General features: G+C 40.2%; 1 protein-coding gene across 2 annotated transcripts in view; it reads right to left on the minus strand.

Moving 5' to 3' along the window:
* Positions 1–22,782, minus strand: part of prex2 (phosphatidylinositol-3,4,5-trisphosphate-dependent Rac exchange factor 2) — a 224,888-nt gene that overhangs the window by 71,461 nt on the left and 130,645 nt on the right. For both annotated transcript variants that reach the window (XM_061965408.2, XM_061965407.2), the window contains exons 26-32: positions 11,670–11,849; positions 11,505–11,599; positions 10,142–10,224; positions 9,793–9,883; positions 1,259–1,387; positions 1,141–1,182; positions 620–717 (exon numbers count right to left, since the gene is read on the minus strand). In XM_061965408.2, the coding sequence (XP_061821392.1) occupies positions 620–717; positions 1,141–1,182; positions 1,259–1,387; positions 9,793–9,883; positions 10,142–10,224; positions 11,505–11,599; positions 11,670–11,849 (718 nt within the window). The remainder of the gene's footprint in view (positions 1–619; positions 718–1,140; positions 1,183–1,258; positions 1,388–9,792; positions 9,884–10,141; positions 10,225–11,504; positions 11,600–11,669; positions 11,850–22,782) is intronic.

Consider the following 22,782-nt stretch of genomic DNA (forward strand, 5'->3'; position numbering starts at 1 on the left):
AAAAATAAAATTCATAATTTGACCCCTTTGAATGTAGAAATAAACTCATAATATGACCCCTTTAAATGTAGAAATAAAATCGTAATATGACCCCTTTAAAAGTATATTTTTTTAATATGACCCCTTTAAAAGTAGTAAAGAATTCATAATATGACCCCTTTAAATGTAGGGGGAATAAAATCATAATATGACCCCTTTAAAAGTAGTTTTTTTTAATATGATCCCTTTAAAAGCAGAAAGAAATCTCAATGACCTTTTAAATGTAGAAAAAAATTCAAAATACAGGGGGGGGTAAAAATTACAATATGACCCCTGTTAAAGTAGATTTAAAAACATTGTATATGACCCCTTTAAAAGAGCAATGTTCATTATTAGTATTTGGCGTATTTTTGTGTGTCCCCCAAATTTGTTTCCACTTTACTTCTCGCTTACTTTTAACCGTTTTTAAATGTATTTTTATTTTATTCTTTTTGGTGTCTTATTCCACTTGTTTGTTTTCTGTTTTTGACTTTAATTTTGATGCAGGCCAAAAAAGTGGCATTTTATTTCTTATGTCATTGTGATTATCAGGATCCACTAAAAATAACAATAGTAATCCTTTTATTTCTGTGTATTTTACCTGGTTAAGAACAGCCAGAAGGTGCTCAGAGAAGGCACAAACAGCCGCGACCAGAGACTGACAAAACACCATATCCCGGCGCAACTGGATCTCAGAGTCTGGCAAAACAATAAAAAGAAAAGGAAGAAAATGAGAAGATGAGGTAAATAAAAGCACTGAAAAGCTCATAAAAACTTTCTGCATGGCTCATAAAGAAATATTGCCCCATCAAGAAGTGGAACCGCAAACACTTTGACACTATTAGACCACGCTTCCTGCTTCCCAACAGATGCATTCTGTGCTGTAAGTGTAAATAAACAGAGCTCAGCGAATCGCCATAGTTCCTGAGTTTTATAGCGCTGTTAGATGAAAGATTGATATGGAATTTAATGCCTTGAGACGGTTTATGAGGACTTTTTTAATGCGTCATAAAAGTCCATTTCATTGTGCTTTTAGGACACTGACCCGATAGTGTCTTTTGAACTCTTTGGCAGTAAATGAGGTCACCAAGGTGCGTTCAAGTACGCTGTAAACAGACCAACCTGTATACTGCAGCAGTACCAACAGCAGCCGGGTCTTCACCTCTACGGGGGACAAATAAAAGCAATCATGACAAAACTATAATAGCAAATATGTCTGGATCAATCCCTGGACTCTGACCTTCGACATATTTCGCGATGAATTGCGTAAGGGTCTGAATGCTGTCGGGGAGGTTCCAAGGATCCTGCTTGACGTGGAGACGCAGCTTCTTGGTGTAGTTCATCTTTGGCTCCATCTCTTGCTGAAATTCTGTAAAACGTACACCAAAAACAGGGTTTTTGCAATGCTGCCGCTTAGTTCTACAATACTGTAAAAACCCACAATAAACTTCATACATAGGCACAAAAAATGAGCGTAAGATACAGTCTGGGCTCTTGCAAGATGACAGAAAGGCTTGTAATGAAGCTCACACTGGAGAGGAAGACGAGATTTGTGATCGCGGATTAACTGCTGTGTGATCAGATGCAAGAATGCTGAAGTTAATCCCGTCTCATCTGTTATCAACTGTTCACATTGCTGGCGGTGAGATGGATCAGCTCTAATCAAGGCCTGATCAAGGCCCCGCAGGGCATTTCATATGAACACACACACACACACGCACACACGCACACACACACACACACACACACACACACACACACACACACACACACACACACACACACACACACACACACACACACACACACACACACACACACACACACACACACACACACACACACACACACACACGCAAATAACTATTTTCACTTCAAGCACATGTGCATTTACTTGAAGCAAGGCTGAGACGGGGGGTGCTGCACTCAGAAAAAATGTTTTATTTAAACTATAAACTTTTTTTTTTTTACTTTAGCCATTTGATTCTAAAAAATAAAATAAAATAAACTCAATAAATATTATTACATTTTAATTGTTCAGCAACATTAACTCAGGAGCACAATAAATAAAACACTTAAACCTTTAAATTGTTTTTTTTTTATCAAAATGAGTAAGTCAGGATAATGGCTACAATGAGTATGTTTTGTAGTGTACAGCAGTGGTCCCCAAACACCAGGCCGCGGCCCAGTACCGGTCCGTGGATCGATTGGTACCGGGCCGCACAAGAAATAAAAATAAAAAAATTAAAAATATTTGTATTTAATTTATTTTTTTATTTTTTATTAAATCAACATAAAAAACACAAGATACACTTACAATTAGTGCACCAACCCAAAAAACCTCCCTCCCCCATTTATACCCATTCGCACAAAAGGGTTGTTTCTTTCTGTTATTAATATTTCTGGTTCCTACATTATATATCAATATAGATCAATACAGTCTGCAGGTATACAGTCCATAAGCACACATGATTGTATTTTTTTATGACAAAAAAATAAAAATAAAAATAAATAAATAAACCCCCCCCCCCGTCCGTGGGACAAATTTTCAAGCGTTGACCGGTCCGCAGTTACAAAAAGGTTGGGGACCACTGATTTAGAGGACTAATCGCTAGCTATCCTAAATGCTAACATGAATATGGTAGAATCATTCATGTTTTAATTTTAAAACGGCAAGGTAGAGTGAGTCAGGTGTCCTTGCCACTGCTATTGATATATGATCGATATTAATGTGTATTTCAAATCATTTAAATTTGCATTGGGAATGTAACTTAAAAAAAAGTCTAATCGCCAAAAAATTGCACGAGCCCCTGCAGTACCTCTGTGTGTCAAGGACCCCCTGTTGAAGACCTAATGTTCAGCTCCTGTTTCACCAATAACACATGTTCCTCTTGGTGACTCTTTGACGTTAGCGCTTTCAGCGTGGCAGGATACGATGGGTCTTCATGCTGGAGATTGCTGACAGCGCAATGCTAAGTGGAGACTGACTTCAAGTTGGACATCAAAAACACGGCTCCACATGACGTTGGGGAGCCTTGGACGTGAGCCATTTGGAAAAACACGGCCAGACACGCAATGCTGACGACCAGGCTAATGTTTGTGGCTATCTTGCTGTGACAGTCAAGCTGACCACGTTTTTGCAGAACAACACACACCCGTGGTTTCAGCACATCAAAGGCCAGTTGTAACTTAGTGCAATTACTCAGAACGTGACAAAGTATTTCCACGTATTGGCCGTGATGGAAGCCTCGACGTCGGCCAGAGCTTGGAGGATCTTCCAGGTACTGGCAAGTAGAACACACTCAAGGATATGGTAGAGTGGCTGTCTTGTGGTTAGAGTGTCCGCCCTGAGATCGGTAGGTCGTGAGTTCAAACCCCGGCCGAGTCATACCAAAGACTATAAAATTGGGACCCACTACCTCCCTGCTTGGCACTCAGCATCAAGGGTTGGAATTACGGGGTTAAATCACCAAAATGATTCCCGGGCGCGGCCACCGCTGCTGCTCACTGCTCCCCTCACCTCCCAGGGGGTGAACATGGGGATGGGTCAAATGTAGAGGTTAATTTCACCACACCTAGTGTGTGTGTGTGTGTGTGTGTGACAATCATTGGTACTTTAACTTTAACTTTTTTTAACTTGTAACCGGAGGGTTACTTGTTCGATCCGGGCCTCGCGAGCTCATGTCGAAGAGTCCTTGAGCAAGACACCGAAACTAACTGCTCCTGATGGGTCGTGGTGAGCGCCTTGCATGGCAGCTTCTGCCATCATTATTCCACAATTCCGTTGTTCTAAATAAGCAATGACAATAAAAAAACCTATTCTATTATATCATATTGGGTGAAACGAGTGTAAAGGTGACTATGTGTCATGACCTGCCAAAACAGGTCTGGCTTTATATATTATTTCTGTGTGCTTCCCCTGCCTCGTCACAGCCAGTGTAGATCGCCGATGGACACACCTGCCTCCTTTGGTGATTAGGACACGCACCGGTTTACTAACGCCATCGGAGTGCTTTAAATGCCAGCACCGCATCTGACACAGTACTGGTGCATCTCGTGCAACGTTTGTGCATGCGTGCAGTGTTTGTGTTGCGTGCAAGTTTATGCTGGTTTCTCTGCCTTACTGCAGGCTTGTGTTTTCACCCGTCGACTGCTCGTACCATGCTGGTGCTCCCTGCTTTCCAACCTCTAAGGACAATTAAATGACAATTTCACCCAAACGTTATCTTCTGTCTCTGCATCCTGGGGTCACGCCTCCAACCGCAATGCGCCATTGTGACAATGTGGGTGTTATTTCATGTTTAGAGGGCTCTAATAAGGTTGAAAAAATTGTGAAAAGGGGTTTTTATGCTCAATGTAAATACGCAACTTAAAGGGACCTAATATGCAACTTTTCTTACCTGTTTTTGTGTACCGTATTTTTCGGAGTATAAGTCGCTCCGGAGTATAAGGCGCACCGGCCGAAAATGCATAATAAAGAAGGAAAAAACCATATATAAGTCGCACTGGAGTATAAGTCGCATTTTTGGGGGAAATGTATTTGATAAAACCCAACACCAAGAATAGATATTTCAAAGGCAATTTAAAATAAATAAAGAATAGTGAACAACAGGCTGAATAAGTGTACGTTATATGAGGCATAAATAACCAACTGAGAACGTGTCTGGTATGTTAACGTAACATATTATGGTAAGAGTCATTCAAATAACTATAACATATAGAACATGCTATACGTTTACCAAACAATCTGTCACTCCTAATCGCTAAATCCCATGAAATCTTATACGTCTAGTCTCTTACGTGAATGAGCTAAATAAAATTATTTGATATTTTACAGTAATGTGTTAATAATTTCACACATAAGTCGCTCCTGAGTATAAGTCGCACCCCCGGCCAAACTATGAAAAAAACTGCGACTTATAGTCCGAAAAATACGGTATTTAGGATCTGCATAAGTTCTGTGGAGGCATGGCGGAGATATTTATAAATCAATCTTTCTTTCCTTCATACTTCCTCCAAACAAGCCGTTTGGAATTTTCCCCAATTGTGATGTTTTTCCCAAATGTGACATCAGCAGATATCTCCATATACGGTAGAAATTTACCGTAAGTGCTTTGTGTGAGTCTGCCATTGTAGTCTGACGCTGTAGTCAATAAGTTCCTTCTTTTTTTCTATGGCCTTGTTGTGGGGCAGACTGGCTCGTACATGCACATGCATTCTCTGCTATTGCCAATTGTAATAAAAAAAGTAGCGTATAGTTCTAACTTATATCTGTCAGTAGACGCCAAATGGAAGCGTTAGAAACTACAACAAAGATGGCGGTAGACGCTATCATAGTGGAGCCACGTAAATAAGACTGCCCACAAAACTGCGCATCCTGAGGAGAAGGTCACAAAGCAGCTTGAAGATGGTCTGCGAAAAATAATCTATACAACATTTTGACCAAAGTACCACCATTACATATTATGTGGACCACAACGAAGTGTTTTAAATGTAGAAAAAAAATCATAATATCACCCCTTTAATAATCAAAATTTGTTCACCACAGTCAGACCACTTTTGTGAACAAAGCAAACCCTAACTAATCGCAACAAAGTAGGTGTAATCGGGAAGGCAGTGGATTTTGAGCATGTCTTCCAAGAGGGGAAGATTGCAGATTTACCCTGTTCACAAATAACTAAACAGACAAATAACCTATTGGTATGCTTGACGGTTGTTCACCTGTCAACAACCCTTTTGTGACCACCTCCAGGGGACAAACCCACCAAAACATATGTTAGGGAAACTTCTCACTTTAAATGTATACACTGCAAAAAGAGCTGTCAAAATATAAGATAAAAAGACTAGATTTTAGAAGAAAAAAAACCTAAAAACTAGTGATATTATCTGTCCATGCAACTAGTTAATTTTACTTGATCAGATGTCTTAAATTAAGATTTATACATCTAGAAATTAGCAGGATTTATTTTTAGATAGAAATAAGTATTTTATTATGAAAAGAGGCATTATTCAACTTGCAATTCTTAAATTTAGCATCCTTGGGATGTTGCAGAATCTTAAAATAAGATTTTCTATGTGGGGGGAACCAAAATATCTTATTTGAACAGTTATTTTCTCAATTTTAACTTTTAAACTAGAATAGACAAAATATAATTATTCAAGCTAAAATTAAGATTATGATGTGAAGTCATTTACTAAAAATATGTAAATAGCTCTTTAAGGAAAATTGCACTTTTTTTGGAGTTTTGACAATAATTTATGAGAGACAAAAACACATTTGTATTTTTCTTAATGCGTTCTAACTCGTAAATAAAAGTCTGCTTACAATGGAGCCAAGACGTCGTTGCATCTATTGCATTTCTTCTGACCATAAAACACAATAAATATCCATCTAAAAAGTACCAACAATACTCAATTTACATTTCGTGACCTGAATATTAACGATATTGTTATTATAAGAGCTAACGTTAAAGACCTACATTTAACGGCGGCGCGGCGCATTGATCAGAGAGAGGCAACTTCCTTATGTTTCTTATGTGGCGAGCTGCTATCTCGCCTCGGAGCTCATGCAAGTTCATTCTGGATTATATTATGTTATATTATGTTACTAAAACGGCCTTCTTTCATCTCCGTAATATCGCTAAAATTCGTTCCATTGTGTCCACTAGCGACACTGAGATCATTATTCATGCGTTCGTTACGTCTCGTCTCGATTACTGTAACGTATTATTTTCGGGTCTCCCTATGTCTAGCATTAAAAGATTACAATTGGTACAAAATGCGGCTGCTAGACTTTTGACAAGAACAAGAAAGTTTGATCATATTACGCCTATACTGGCTCACCTGCACTGTCTTCCTGTGCACTTAAGATGCGACTTTAAGGTTTTACTACTTACGTATAAAATACTACACGGTCTAGCTCCAGCCTATCTTGCCGATTGTATTGTACCATATGTCCCGGCAAGAAATCTGCGTTCAAAGAACTCTGGCTTATTAGTGATTCCCAGAGCCCAAAAAAAGTCTGCGGGCTATAGAGCGTTTTCTATTCGGGCTCCAGTACTATGAAATGCCCTCCCGGTAACAGTTAGAGATGCTACCTCAGTAGAAGCATTTAAGTCCCATCTTAAAATTCATTTGTATACTCTAGCCTTTAAATAGACCCCCTTTTTAGACCAGTTGATCTGCCCTTCCTTTCTCCTCTGCTCCCCCCTCTCCCTTGTGGGGTTACCCACATATGCGGTCCTCTCCAAGGTTTCTCATAGTCATTCACATCGACGTCCCACTGGGGTGAATTTTTCCTTGCCCTTATGTGGGCTCTGTACCGAGGATGTCGTTGTGGCTTGTGCAGCCCTTTGAGACACTTGTGATTTAGGGCTTTATAAATAAACATTGATTGATTGATTGATTAATATACCCACATATGCGGTCCTCTCCAAGGTTTCTCATAGTCATTCACATCGACGTCCCACTGGGGTGAATTTTTCCTTGCCCTTATGTGGGCTCTGTACCGAGGATGTCGTTGTGGCTTGTGCAGCCCTTTGAGACACTTGTGATTTAGGGCTTTATAAATAAACATTGATTGATTGATTGATTGATATATCATGCCTCTCACCTTGATAGTAAAATGATGAGGACATAAACTAAGAAGTAGGTCAACTTTGACATCTAGATTAGACCTGGAGATGGCGAGAAAGACGTGCGAAATATGCTGGTTCGCACCCATGGCCGTACCTACCATTGAGGACGCCGAGGTCATGTCCTCTGTATCGTTTTAGGTGACAATAAGAAGATAATATGACTGACTGCAAATGTACTTTGTGTAGGACATCATGTGCGCTGTACATCACCATGCAGTAGATCATCCTCTCACAATACACAATCTCCAGCAACGTAACACAATGAAGTCCACTTTTACTATAAACCTCATCCGATCCGAAATGTTCTGTCAAAATAAAGTTAACATTAATTTATACCGACGTAACTAATGTTGGTTTCACCTAAGTGAAACTGATGTGTAGCTGTCGGGAAAATGTCAGGTCAGCCAGGTTAAGGTTCTGCTTACAGAGCTCAAGCCCGTCTGCCCTAAACTTAGCTGAGCGTAGGTCTTCGCGATTCGTGGGGGGTTCTGTTTTGCGTAAAGAAACACAAATTATTGGATGACAAGGCACTTCATATTAAATTTTACCCCAGAACGTACCCGTGGCCACATCATGCTCTGTCACAGGTAGAAAAATACGGTGACAAATTTCACACTTTGACTTCCGGTAGCTCTTGTAGCACACGTAACTAACATCCAGTTGCCATGCATAAGGTCGTGGGTTCGATCCCTGTTCATAGTTGAACATATAGTAAGGTCTATCAATTATGTTTTAATGTTGTTAAATTTGTTTAACACGCTAAACTTAAGCATATTAAAAAAAATGGACTGTTACAAAATCATGCTGATTGTCAAAGATGTTAGATAATACAACACGCGATAGCTCTACCTGAAAGAACGTTTTTGTTATTCTGGAAATGTATTGTGTTGCTCAAGGTTATATTATTTACATGGTGCTGGGATACCGACGATTTCAGCCTTTCAAAGCTCCTCTTGGACCACCAATTTTTGACCTCGGAATTTGTCAAATCCTAGTTTAATAACCCTTTGCAAGGATTATGAGTCATTCTTCATCTGAACGTGAATATAACAACATCCTAACAGTCAACATCCCATTGTACAGTAGGTGATATATTATTATGATTGTTGGCGCACATGAGGTCTGCATAAAAAGGAAAAAGTGAAAGTTGGGATGTGTCTGTGAAATCAATGCGCTGCCTTAAAATGACCAAAATACACAAATATTACATGTTATTATGAATGTGCCTGTTACTACCTTACATATTACAGCGTGTGTATAAAACCTTGATCGAAGTGTTTGAATGTTTTTTTAAGTGCTTTATATGCAGAATTGTAAATGGCCTTTTGCTCACATTTATTTACGAATTAAAATGCATTTAAAAAAAATGTGTGCTTGTCTTACATAAGGATTGTGAATGATAGGCAAAATTCCAAAGAAAGTGCAATTCCCCTTTAAATCTATGGACATTTCTAGAATTGTTTTTTTTATCTTTGAAAGTGGCAAATAATTTGCAGTGTAACTGAAGACGCCTTTTGGACGAAAGGTGAAACATCTTCAACAACAAAAAAAGGACTCCAGTTGCCTCGATTGAACCTTTGCTGATTACCATGATCTGAATGACTGAGAATCCACGCAGACATATCCTTGCTGGGCAACATTTTCCATTAGGCAGCACAAACAATTAAGTGGATCCGAGAGTGTATTCATTTCAAAGTGCTGGCATGAGAGGAAAGACGGGGGTAAAAACGGCTGGAAACTCTGTAAGACTTTGTTCCAGGAATCCACCTACTTCCCACACATTACACAACAGGAAGTCTGCTGTGACAATGTCAGCATGTGGTTCTGTTTGGTGCTAGCGGGCTGGGCACTGCGTCACGCCGCAAACATTCTCATGGATGACAAGCGAAAGAGAGATTCGCTACATTTGTCAGACATCACCCAAATAATGAAACCATACAGTTTAACAGAGAACTGCTCATTAATGGAGCAGAGACATTGTAGATGTTGCTCTCTCAAACATGTGGCCATACTTCAATCCAGTTAATATTGTTGTTTATTTATTTATTTTTGTATTAAACTCACCCCTACAGTTTTCTGTCGGTTGGATAAATGTAATAGAGGTCCGCTGCTCTACGTGAACACAAAGAGTTCTGACCTTGTAAGCCTCTCCCCGGCGTGAAGCACTTGGTTTGCTCGAAGGCCCGGGCGACCACTGGTCCTCTCAGCATGCTGATGATGGAGTCCACCTGAGGAGAGGGCAGAGGGTCCACTTCCATACTGCTTTACAGCTAAGACCACATGGTCCCATTGGGGAACACATGCAGTTTGACAAGCAAAGTGGAAACAAAGCTGAGAAAACTGCACGGCAATCGCACAAATGAGGGGGAAAAGGCCAAAAGCATTTTAGACTGTGTTTGGCGTGTTTGTTTGATGAAATGCTGAGGAGAATAAAACGTGGGAAAAAATAGAAATGCAAGGGTGTAGATGACCACAGTGTAACGCACCTGGCTGAAAAGATGCTCCAGGAAGCTGTGTAGCTTTTTCTGCTTTTCATGGGACAGCCACACACTGGAGGCCACCTCGTCCCCTGCAGAAGTAATCACAGCTGCTTAGTGACGCGACAAAATCACACATCTCACAATTCTGCAACCATTTTCTGATACTGTATCTGATCAAGGGACAATAACAGAGAGCGTTTCTCCCGATATGCGACATAAGCGGTCTGCAGTCATTAATAAGCAATGGACCCCCAGGCCAAATCCTATAGTAATGAAACTGGGATATACCTTTATCATGTTGAGTTTCTGCTGAACAATGTCACAGTTCATGTTGGAATACATGTTGTCTTTCAATGAACCACAGCTCCAACAGTGCTGGCAGCACTCATGCTATCCCGGACTACCACTATGCTTGACTGCAGACAATTATCTTGCTATTCACTCGTGTTGCCAGCGACAGTAGTTAGACTATAATGGCTGCGTGCTAAGTCATGTTTCATCTGGTCTACACCATAAGATGTACACTGACTACGCTAAATTGCAGACAAATCTCAGTTTTTCATTGCTCCACTTTTTGTACAGGTTCTATTTTTGGGAGGCTCATTGAAATTACTACAGCTGTTGATGTTTCTTATTGGGAAAATTGCTTTTTTTTCTTCATACTATTCAGACTTTCAGATTAGTCGACCCTCGCCACATCGCGGTTCAAATATTGCGGCTTTACCACATCGCCAATTTTTGGGTTTGTCATTTCTGGCCTGAATTAAAACATTTTGAGCTTCAACATGGCTAAATGAACTTAGTATTGGCCACAAAAGGAGACCGAATCAATCAAAGGGTTCAGTATCGTAGTCACTGATTGGCTGAGGCTCAGGAAGCTATATTATATTGGATCAAGAGAGTGTGAAAGTGACTAAAGGCTGTTATTTCATGTCTAGAGGGCTCTCATAATGTTGAACAAGTTGTAAACAGGTTTTTATGCTGAAGCTATGAAAATATTCGATTTGATTCCTACTTTGCGGAAATTAGTTTATTGTAGTCAAGTCTAAAAAAATAATTAGCCGTAACAAATGGGGGACCAACATTTAAATCCAAATAATAATAATGAAATTGCTTGCTGGAATATTGCGGATTTGTGAGTTACAGTATCTTGGATTATTGTGTAATTGACTATCTTCAGCATGAAGACAAACAAACAGATGTTGAAGTGTACGTGTCAGAGACATGTGATATTAGCAACAGATTCCACCGGGATATGATGGCAAACATCTGCCATGCGTTTCTAATCACACTTCTAAAAGGGAATAATGGCGCAGGAGACATATGGGACTAATTTGCAGAGACTTATTTTTACGGCTTTATACCGTACCCGAGTCCATCTCGTCACTGTGTACGTAGGAGCTGCAATGGCTGCTGCAGATGCTAGTGAAGGAGGCAATGGAGTTTCTGTTGCTGTTACAGTCACTGTGAAGAAACATGGATATTATTGGTGTCCTTCTTCAACGTTATAATGTGCTGTACTTTATAGCTTTACCTGTACGAGTCCCTGTTGCTGATGGTGTCATGTCCCGAGTCCTCCTGTTCGTCCCCCGCCACGTTAAAGCACACTTTCTTCCCATTGCGCTCGCCCTTGTCGGCGTCGCTCTCAGCAGATATGAAACTCTCCGGGCTCTTGGGCTCGGACGCTGGAGGGTGTGTGATGGACGATAAAAGGCTGAGCAGAGAAAAAGCAGTTCGGATTACTTTTACGACAATAAGAACAAATGTGACCGCAAGAGACACGACAGCAGGGATGTTCAATTGGCGGCACAAGGGCCTAAATGGGCCAATGACTGACACCATCAAAACTTAGAAGCAACTAACATTCTGAAAAAGAGCAGACAACTTCTGTCCTTTGACTAGTGTTTTTGCTACAGATTCCTAATAGGTAGCAGGATATCGTTCCATGATCTTTGACTGCTGTTTTTTAAGTAGGCACTTAAAAACACACAAGTGCTTCGATCAGAGAATCTTTGACTACTGTAGCGCTTTTGCAGATTCCTAAAAATAACAAATCACTGCTGTCATTCAGAGGATCTTTGACTAGCGTTTTTGCAGCAGATTCCTAAAAACAGCCTATTGTTCTATGATATTGGACTACTGTTTTTAGTTTAGGTTTTTTTTCAAACAACCAAGTGCTTCTGTCATTCAGAGGCTCTTTGACTAGTATTTTGCAACAGATTCCTAAAACAGGGCTTCACGGTGGCAGAGGGGTTAGTGCATCTGCCTCACAATACGAAGGTCCTGAGTAGTCTTGGGTTCAATCCCGGGCTCGGGATCTTTCTGTGTGGAGTTTGCATGTTCTCCCCGTGACTGCGTGGGTTCCCTCCGGGTACTCCGGCTTCCTCCCACCTCCAAAGACATGCACCTGGGGATAAGTTGATTGGCAACACTAAATTGGCCCTAGTGTGTGGATGTGAGTGTGAATGTTGTCTGTCTATCTGTGTTGGCTCTGCGATGAGGTGGCGACTTGTCCAGGGTGTACCCCGCCTTCCGCCCGATTGTAGCTGAGATAGGCTCCAGCGCCCCCCGCGTCCCCAAAGGGAATAAGCGGTAGAAAATGGATGGATGGATTCCTAAAACAGCATATCACTTCTGTCATTCAGAGGATCTTTGACTAGCGTTTTTGCAGCGGAGATATATATATATATATAAAAAAGATCATTGTTATTCAGAGGATCTTCAGCAGATTCTTAAAAGCAACATATTTTTCCATGATTTTTGACTACTGTTTTTGGAGTAGTGTCTTCTAAACCAGTGTTTTTCAACCTTTTCTGAGCCGAGGCACATTTTTTTCCATTGAAAAAATTCTGAGGCACGCCACCAGCAGAGTTTCATTAAAAAATTAAACTCAGCAGCCGATATTGACAATAAAAAGTCGTTCTCGCAATTGTTTGATATGAATTCAAACTATAACCAAATATGCATCACTATAGCTCTTGTCTCAAAGTAGGTGTACTGTCACGACCTGTCACATCACGTCGTGACATATTTTGAGTTTTTTGGTGTTTTCCTGTGTGTAGTGTTTTAGTTGTCTTGCGCTCCTATTTTGTTTTTGATTGTCATGTCATTTACCGATGTACTTTGTGGACGCCGTCTGCTCCACACGCTGTAAGTCTTTGCTGTCGTCCAGCATTCTGTTTACTTTGCCTTTAGTTTAAGCATTAGATACCTTTTTACCTGCAAACCATTGTCGTCGTTCCTGCTGCTACCTACTGATATGGAAGAATATTACACGGTTACTCTGCCGAGCTCTAGACAGCACAGACACTCAACAACTGCACATTAACGGATTATAATTACTGGTTTGCAAAAAAATATTTTTAACCCAATTAGGTGAAATTACATAATCTCCCACGACACACCAGACAATATCTCACTGTACACTAGTGTGCTGCGGCACAGTGGTTGAAAGACACTGTTCTAAACAACCAAGTGCTTATATCATAGAGATAATCTTTACTATTGTTTATGCAGCAGATTCCTAAAAAAGGCAGATCATTGCTGTCATTCAGAGTATCTTTGACTGGTGTTTTTGCAGCAGATTTATAAAAACACCAGATCATTCTGTCATTCAGAAGACCTTTTGACTTTGCAGCAGAATACTAAAAACAGCATATTGTTCCATGTTTTTTTATTACTGTTTTTGGAATAGGTTCTTTAAAACAACCAAGGGTTTCTGTCAGAGAGAATCTTTGAGGGGTGTTTTTGCAACAGATTTAAAAAAACAGCAGATAACTTTTGTCATTCAAGAGGATCGTTGACTAGAGTTTTTGCAGCAGATTTCTAACAGCGTCAGATCACTTGTGTCATTTAGAGGATCTTTGACTAGTGTTTCTGGAGCAGATTCCTAAAAACATGGTGATGTTTGACTAGCAAATGTTTTGCAGCAAATTGCTCCTGTCATATACAGGATCGTTGCGTTAGGCTTCTAAAAAGAGTAGTGACCATGTCATACAGAGGAACTTAGACTAGAGTTTTTGCAGTGATTTCCTGAAAACAGCAAATCCCTTCTGTTATTTAAAGGATATTTGACTACCAGATTAGCAAAAGAATACTAAAACAGCAGATTCACCCTGTCATATAGAGAAGATGTCTAGCAGTTGTTTTTTAAAAAGCATAAAGAAGATCTTTGACTTGGATTTTTTTAAATCAGTTTCTAAAAACAAACATGCTCCTGTTATATAGAAGATATTTGACAAGTGTAAGAGATTAGTACCATTCTTTGAAATAATGAGTGTATTACTTTGTTTTTAGTGAAGTAAAAGTGCTAAGCAATGACATTACGTCAAAAAAAAGGTCCAAACCACAGGTCCTTAGTTTTCTTAAAGGTAGAAAAATGTAGTTGAATAGTTCTGCGATAGACGACAGTGTTCAGGATGCAAATTGTAAAGCGCGTGAGTGTGGGCTCGAACAGCGGGCCAAACAAAACTCCCGACATGTTTGGTTTCCGCACAGCTCCTCAGATGATGAGGGCTGTACATGATATTATTAAGTTCAAACGCGTAGCAGCTGTGTCAACACGCTGAGATGCTCCACTTCTTTCTTCGCTTGTTACGGGCCGCTAGCTTGCGTTCTATCAGAAGGTTCTATCAGAGGGGAGCAGGAAGCTGCCCTGTGGGGATATTTGTACAGTTGTATTAATACATGGCGGCATTGAAACCTGATAAATGCTTGGATGTGTTGTCTGACACGCAATGTCGGTTATGAATATCCATCCTATCACCAAAATGTTTGGTAGGATTACGCAAAAAATGCTAAATCAATTTCAGCAAAACTTTGTAGAAGCGTGTAGAAGTGTGGAACCCATCGCATTTTTGGTTGCAGATCCAAGATTGTTCTATTTCTACCTCAATCAATCGAGAAAGTCGGAGGTATTATTTTGATTGACAGCTCGCAGCATTACTCAGAAGCTACACTCGTTATGTCCATGAAACCTTGTGTGTGCATGTTCGTCGTTACGGTCCACTGGAGACAAAGGCCAATTTGAACAGAACGGAATAGCTTTTCAAATACAAGATGAATCTTCAGTACAACTGTCCAAGAGCAGACATACAATATACAGTTACACGGGTGTACAGAACAGGAAGACTGATGGGTCGTCACTCGTCACCTAGAAAAAGGTAAACATGGGAGGGAGGAGGAAGAGAAAATAAGCAGGTGTGGGGGCCGCAGTATGTAAAATAATCGTAATTTCAATTTTCCCCACAATTTGAACCCTGCGCTTTTTACAACGCTGTGGCTAATTCATAGATTTGTCCTGGTTTACAAGCTTCACAACAAATGTAGCCCCCTCACATCAAACCAATGAAATTGCTGGACGGGTTATAAAGTTAAAGATAAAGTGCCAATGATTGTCACACACACAATAGGTGTGGCGAAATTATTCTCTGCATTTGACCCATCACCCTTGATCACCCCCTGGGAGGTGAGGGGAGCAGTGGGCAGCAGCGGTGGCCGCGCCCGGGAATCATTTTTGGTGATTTAACCCCCAATTTCAACCTTTAATGCTGAGTGCCAAGCAGGGAGGTAATGGGTCCCATTTTTATAGTCTTTGGTATGACTCGGCCGGGGTTTGAACTCACAACCTACCGATCTCAGGGCGGAGGTGGTCAAATGACAATTGTTGACATTAATGCACTCATAAAATCAATTAGTCAACCAAATAGCGCATTATGCACTCACCATCATGGCAAAGACACAAGTAAATGAATACAACAGAATGCACAGGACGCCGTCCTGAAGTCGAAAGTGATCGGCCCGGCCATCGAAAAAGAAAACGGAGCCATCGCGCGGAACAGAAATCAATCTCCTTTCGGTGTTCTGTCGATGTCTGCTACCCAACCCAAGCATGCGAGTGCATAGGCGCACAAATGCAAATATTTGCCTCGAACAAAATACCCATCAAAAGCAACTGCCTTGAGTACAAATAAGTAGAGATTTTAAATGATGTTTCTTTCATTCTATCTTCTGACCAGGAAGCATGTAGACAAGGGGTCTCAAACTCATGGCCTGCGGGCAAATTGAGATTTTTTTTTTTTTTAACATGGACTGTCCATTCTCTCTGGCTAATCACACATGCCCATATCTGCTGTACAGACTGCTTTACAAAAAAGCAATGTGAGATACTTCTTTTGTTGCCTTATTTGTATTTGACTTTATGAAATGCATTTATTTAATGTTTGGCGCAGCCAGACTGGAGCAGGAGGGGATAGAAAGAAGGGGGAAAAAAGAAGACAGAAGTGAAAATTGTGGGGGCAAGAGGGAGATAAGACAGAAAGAACAAAAACAACAAAAACAAAACCAACAACAACATCAGCAAATAGGATATGTACAAATATGATACCAAAAGTTATAGCAAAGAACCAGTTAATGAAACAGATAGTAATAACGCAGAAATTACAATGAATATTATTGCACTACAAATGGAGCAATACCACATACAAATAACACTCTTGATAATTAATAATACTAATAATGACCTCCATTATAAACATTACAGTCGCTTCAAATGCAACAATACATAAATGTAATGAAAACTTATGTTACAAAAGAAAGCAGATAAGGGGGAGAGAAAGAGGAGTGGACTATAGTAACCTTATACATTGTTATTGTAAAAATAGGTTAAGCTTCAGCAGTGTGCAGTGTTTCTGCCCAGTTTCCCCCGGTCACACACACACACAATGTTGATATATGTTTGATGAAACGGGATTATATGCATGAGTGTATGTACGTATATGTGCAGGTACAGTGTGTATGTATGTTTGTACAGTAAATGTGCATGTAGATGTACAGTATGTACTGCATATATATTTATTTGTGTATGTATGTATATGCGTGCGTATTTACCTATGCATGCACGTACGTATGTATGTATGAATTTATGTGTGTATGTATTTATGTTTGTATGTACAATATATTTGTCTTCCAGTATGTGCGTGAACCAAAGTACGGCCCCAGCCACCCAGAATGCCCAACCCAAAACAGCAGGTGCAGTACCCAGGGAATAAGGGACCACCGGTCCCACGCAGGCAGGCAGGCCGGCCAGTGACAGGAACCCCAGAACCAGGCCCACTTTGCCGCCAGCACACCCAGCCAAGGACAAGGCAGAGGAGAAGCAGGAGACAAAAAGCCCTCAAGCCGGCGAGAGATCCCACCCCACGCGGGTAGAAAGACGAGACGCCCCACCCCGAGGGGCCGAAAGACTCCCAGCAGCTGGACGGGAAGACCGCCCTGCCCCGCAAGCAAGCAGACCCCCAGGAGAGCACAGCGGGGCCAGCCTTGGGCCGCCCCACTCTAGTCGGCCGCAGCAGGACCGCCCAGCACGGGGCCACGGAAACCACCCATGGAGATGGAACATCCAGCAACTTCTCCAGCAGAGCCTCCCCCTGAGGGAAGGGGGAAATGAAAAATAAAAAAAACAAAAAAAACGGAGGAGATCATAGACACTCTGACACACAAAGCCACTACCCCAGCAGCGCAACACCACAGCATGCCACACGGCTCATCGAGGAGCCAAGACAGACCGCGCGCGGGGACGAGACCCAGCATACGGAAGGGGTTGGGCGGAAGGTCCCAGCCACGCAGCCTGGGACCCCTGTGGGGCAAGCAGACTCCGAGCCCGGAAAAAAATAAAATAATAATAATACTAATAATAACTGCTACCGACAACCACACGCCGACAAATCCATGGAGACCAACCAGCACCAGTCTGCTAGCCATCCCAGAAAGAAATTGCCGTTTGGTTCACATTAAGCTGACTGGCAATAATGTCTGTCACTCATGTTGTCTTGTACACAGAAGGTCCGAACATACACAAAAGCAGTCCCAAAGGTTACGCTAGGCGACACTGTTTCTGTTACAATTAATGATAACATTAAAATATAGCGTTAGTAGCTGAACTTTACCAATCATCAACTGACAAAAACATACTTAATGTGTGTGCATGGTCTGTTTGGGTGCGTAGCTTGCATGCTCAGAGCAGAAAGAGGGCGGGAAATAATGCTTTTTCGAAAGTTACGCAGCTGCCGCGAGGGCGCTAACTGTTGCAAACAGCTGCTTTAACCCAGCAGATGGAGCTACCGGATTCAAGCGCATGGTAATTCTCAACCCTTCCTTCTAATGCCAGCAGTATGCTAAATAAACAACTCCCTCATGCTACCTAAATGCACCTCCTTCTCCAGAGTAGGACACATGTCCCCTTTAGGGTCCACTTCACAATGGTCCTCCAGAGTAGAGTGGCATTCCATCACCATGGAGAAGCCCTCCAAGCGGCGTGATTGGCTAGCGCTTAACAAAGTAGCAAAAGCAATTTGAGGGGCCTTTGGGGCACAAGGTGTGAGCGCCTGGTTGGTTTAGAGCAGGGGTCGGCAACCCAAAATGTTGAAAGAGCCATAATGGACCAAAAATACAACAACAACAGAATCTGCCTGGAGCAGCAACAAAATAAAAGCCTTATATAAGTGCTATAATTAGGGCAACACATGATGTGTCTATGTTAGCTGTAATAGCTTAATATCAAAATGACTATGTGTCGCAGGCTGACGCAAATCTTCATTCACAGAAATGTTGAAATTTAATATTTATTCTACACATTTTTACAACATAGAAAAACATTAGTAAAACGGAGGCTTCTCTGAGGGTGAGATAACTCCTGGAAATTACTGGCTTAGAACGGCCAAAGGTATAGATGTGTGTGTTTAAGTTAAAGGAAATGTCAGGCCGTCTTCTTCTAGTGGATTTTTTACAATCTTTGCAAACTGGATAACATTTGCTGTGATCTATAACATTGCACACAAACAACTATCTGCAGCCAACATTACATACAGACAATGTGTCATGAAACATGCAAATATAAATTAAATACACAGAGGATATAAGTAAAGGAAATTAAATGAGCTTAAATATAGCTACAAACAAGGCAAAATGATGCAATATGCACATACAGCTAGCCAAAATATGCCTGATTAGCACTCCAAAAAGTCAATAACGTCAACAAAGCTCACCTTTGTGCATTCACGCACAACATAAAAGTTTTTGTGGACAAAATGAGACAGAAGGAGTGGCATAAAACACCTCTTTCTTTGGCAGCGTTGGAGAAAGTTGTACAGGTAAACAAACAATGGTGAGTTCAAGGACCGGTGAAATTAGTAGGACAAAACTGTGCTCGCCAGTGAAGTATGTTTAATATAAACAGTGGGATTTTTAACAATTTGTGTCATGTTTGTCCTCATATAGAAACCATATTAAAACAAAAAAATAAAAATTTTCACTCAACTTTTTCCCCTTTTCATACATTTTTGAAAAAGCTCCAGGGAGCCACTAGGGCGGCTGCAGCTCTCGAGTCACGGGTTGCCGACCCCGAGAGTAGAGTCAGAAGAAACAATGCTGGCTTCTTAAATTGATTAGTACCTCATTTTAAGTAAGGCTATCAAGCAGGCATTAGTGTTGAGGAGGAAACCCAGGCGAGGAGAACACATTAAATACAAGACACACATTTGAAAACAATCCTGTCCGCCCTCAGGGTTCATTACTAACAAGCTCCTGACAAGTATGCTTGTGTTTCCACAACGCCCGTAAGTATAAAGGTCATTATCACATCTCATTGGGAGCATTGCGGCTTATTTATTGCGTTGGGATGAGGCTACACTTGATTGGCTCAGAGAGAGAAGCGCGACAAAACTTTGCCACATAATGATATTTTGTCATAAAATGTTTCAGTTCCGGCCCGGCTGCACCAAATGATAATATAAATACATTTAATAAAGTCAAATACAAATAAGGCAACAAGAGAAGTATCCTACACTTCTCTTTTGTAAAGTAATTATTTAGTCAATTATATGATTTGCCTGAGAAGCTGGACAGGACAAAAAAATAAAATAAATAAACAAATAAAATGTTTCAGTTTTAATCAGAGGTCCCCAAATAGTGTATTGGACGTTCCATGCTGGAGTTTAGACAGCCAAAAAGTGCTTTTAGTAAGCCCTACAGGGAACACCGTTGTTTTGTGTGTCTGTAGCTTTAATGCTAATGAGCAATGAGCATGTGTGCCCAGGAAGTGCTTTTGTCCAAGTTTTACTTATGCACTGTAATTTTGCACTTGTACAACATAACACATGCCATAAATCACATATAACAACATACAGCAATGTTAAAAGGGACCAATGATTAATTTTGTCTTTTCTGACTCGTTATAATGTTGCATACTTGTGTTAAACAATGTCAAAGCGCCAAATCATAAGGTTCATGCATTTTAGCGTGAGCCGTTTTGGATGCGTCTGTTCGTTGGGTTTTTTGCACTTATTTAGAACTTAAGTCAAGCTCCCAGCAACACCTTAGGGCAGGGGTTGTGCACCTTTTGGGCTGGCAAAGCCATGAAAGCCAAATATTTTAAAAATGTATTTCCGTGAGAACCATATAATACTTTTTAACACTGAATACAACTAAATGCGTGCATTTTTAAGTAAGACCAACATTTTTAGAGTATAATAAGTCTCTTATTTTTTTTAATAACTTCTTGAACAGGTGCGGTAGAAATGGATGGATGGATTAAAATGCATGAGAATGTTTTATATTTTAAACGTTATTTTTAACACTGTGGTTACCAGCGCAATTATTAATTACTTATCGTGTTAAGCAATGTCAGCTAAGATTTATCTGAGAGCCAGATGCAGTCATCAAAAGAGCCGCAGGTTCCCTACCCCTGCCTTAGGGCAATGAGAAAAAAACAAGAAAAGGTAGGATAAAGTATTATTTTGATCTACTCTTGGCATGCGCATAGTAACACCGACGTGTGACTTGCACTGACACAAGTGCTGAAAAAAGCAGCTTTTTAATGCACTTTTTGAATCGATCGACCACTGTGCTGGTACACCTAACGTTGTGACCGGGTGAATCTATATGTTTGTTAAGTTTACATTTGACCGTGTCTAGAAGAAAAATAGAGGGGATGACTTCAAGATATATATGCATACAGTAGACATTTTCAAAAGATAAATGATGATACTTTTGTCGACAGTGGGGCGTGGTTTCATTTGCAATTTGAATGAAACGTGACAGATGGGGGGGTGCACTATCCACTTTAACCGCCAAATGGCAGTAGAGTGTTGAATGTTTTGTGGCAATTCCAACTTTGACCACAGCATCATTTGCTACGTAGATTGGCTCTTACGATCATTTTCAGCAGACTGCATTGCAAAATGATTCATACTTTCAGATATGTCCTACTTTGTTAAAACGGTGGGTATACACGGGCCGGATCTAGCTAGGGGCCAGTCCAAGGCAGTATTGTTGAATATGTTTTTTGGTATCTTTAGTTCATTTAAATATCAATACTGCAGTTAAAAGGGGAACTGCACTTTTTGGGGGAATTTTCCCTGATGTTCACAATCATTATTTTTTTGTACCAATCAATCCAACAAAATAATACACAATAATACCATAATACAATTCCAATTCCAAAACCAAACCTGGCCCAGCAACATTCAGAATAGCAATCAACAGAGCAATTGAGAGGACACATAAACATGACACAAAGCAATCCAAAAGTAGTCAAACAAAAATTAATAATATCAACAACAGTATCATAATTAATAAGAATTCCAACATAGCAGTGATTAGAAATCCCTCATTTACATTATCATTACAGCCATTTATAAAAAATAAAATAGAAAACATTTCAAAAATGAACAATAGTGTCACAGTGGCTTACAATCATTATGAAAGACATGACGATGGGTTGTTTTTTTTAAATGCATTTTCAATATTGAATAAATGCATTCAAATGTTTGCTTACAATGGAGCCTATGGAAGCTGCGCAATTCTACATACAAAGCATTTCAAAAACATCCAAACACCTCCATTGAGGTTTTATATACATGACGTAAGTATATATGTAATTTATTAACAGGCACATTTATAAAAAAAACATTTAATATTTTGATAATTTTAAGCATAAATATAATGCAATTCCCCTTTAGGAATATGCACTTACAATGCATGTAATATCATAAAAGCTATGTTGATTTATTCATCGTTGGGTTTAATTCTCAACTTAAATGAATTGACATATTTAGACTGGACAAGAGAGAATAAGTGGAAGTTTCAAGAAGAAGTGACATGATTGGAAACATTGAGTTCACGATAGTAAACGAAACAAGGCTTTTCGTTAATCCTTTTGTAAAAAAGTTCAGATTAATTTCCCTCAAAGGCATTATGTCCATGAAGAAGGCAATTCCCTGAAAAGCCATAAATTGTATGATGCTCTAACAACATTTTGTTGTTTTTCTATTATAATAACAATACAGTATTGAATTAAAAAGTCACTTTCATCAACATAATTGTATGTACTATACCTTGGTAGGTGCTGCTGTTTTGGGCATCAATGGGTTTGTTTCAGGCACACGCAGCCATACAGGAATAAGTAAGTAGTACTTATCACTTGTCCAGGACTTCATTGGGATTACATTTCCTATAGAGCTTAAAAAGTGGAACAGTGTTTTCCATTTCCTCTCCCTGAGCTTCCAAACAATGAAGTCATCAAGCAGCGAGCCAGGAAACATGTTTGCAACAAATAAGACACCTCAAACATGAATGAAGCACAGTCGCCA

Source organism: Nerophis lumbriciformis, linkage group LG07 (assembly GCF_033978685.3).
Source record: "Nerophis lumbriciformis linkage group LG07, RoL_Nlum_v2.1, whole genome shotgun sequence".
NCBI lineage: Eukaryota > Metazoa > Chordata > Actinopteri > Syngnathiformes > Syngnathidae > Nerophis > Nerophis lumbriciformis.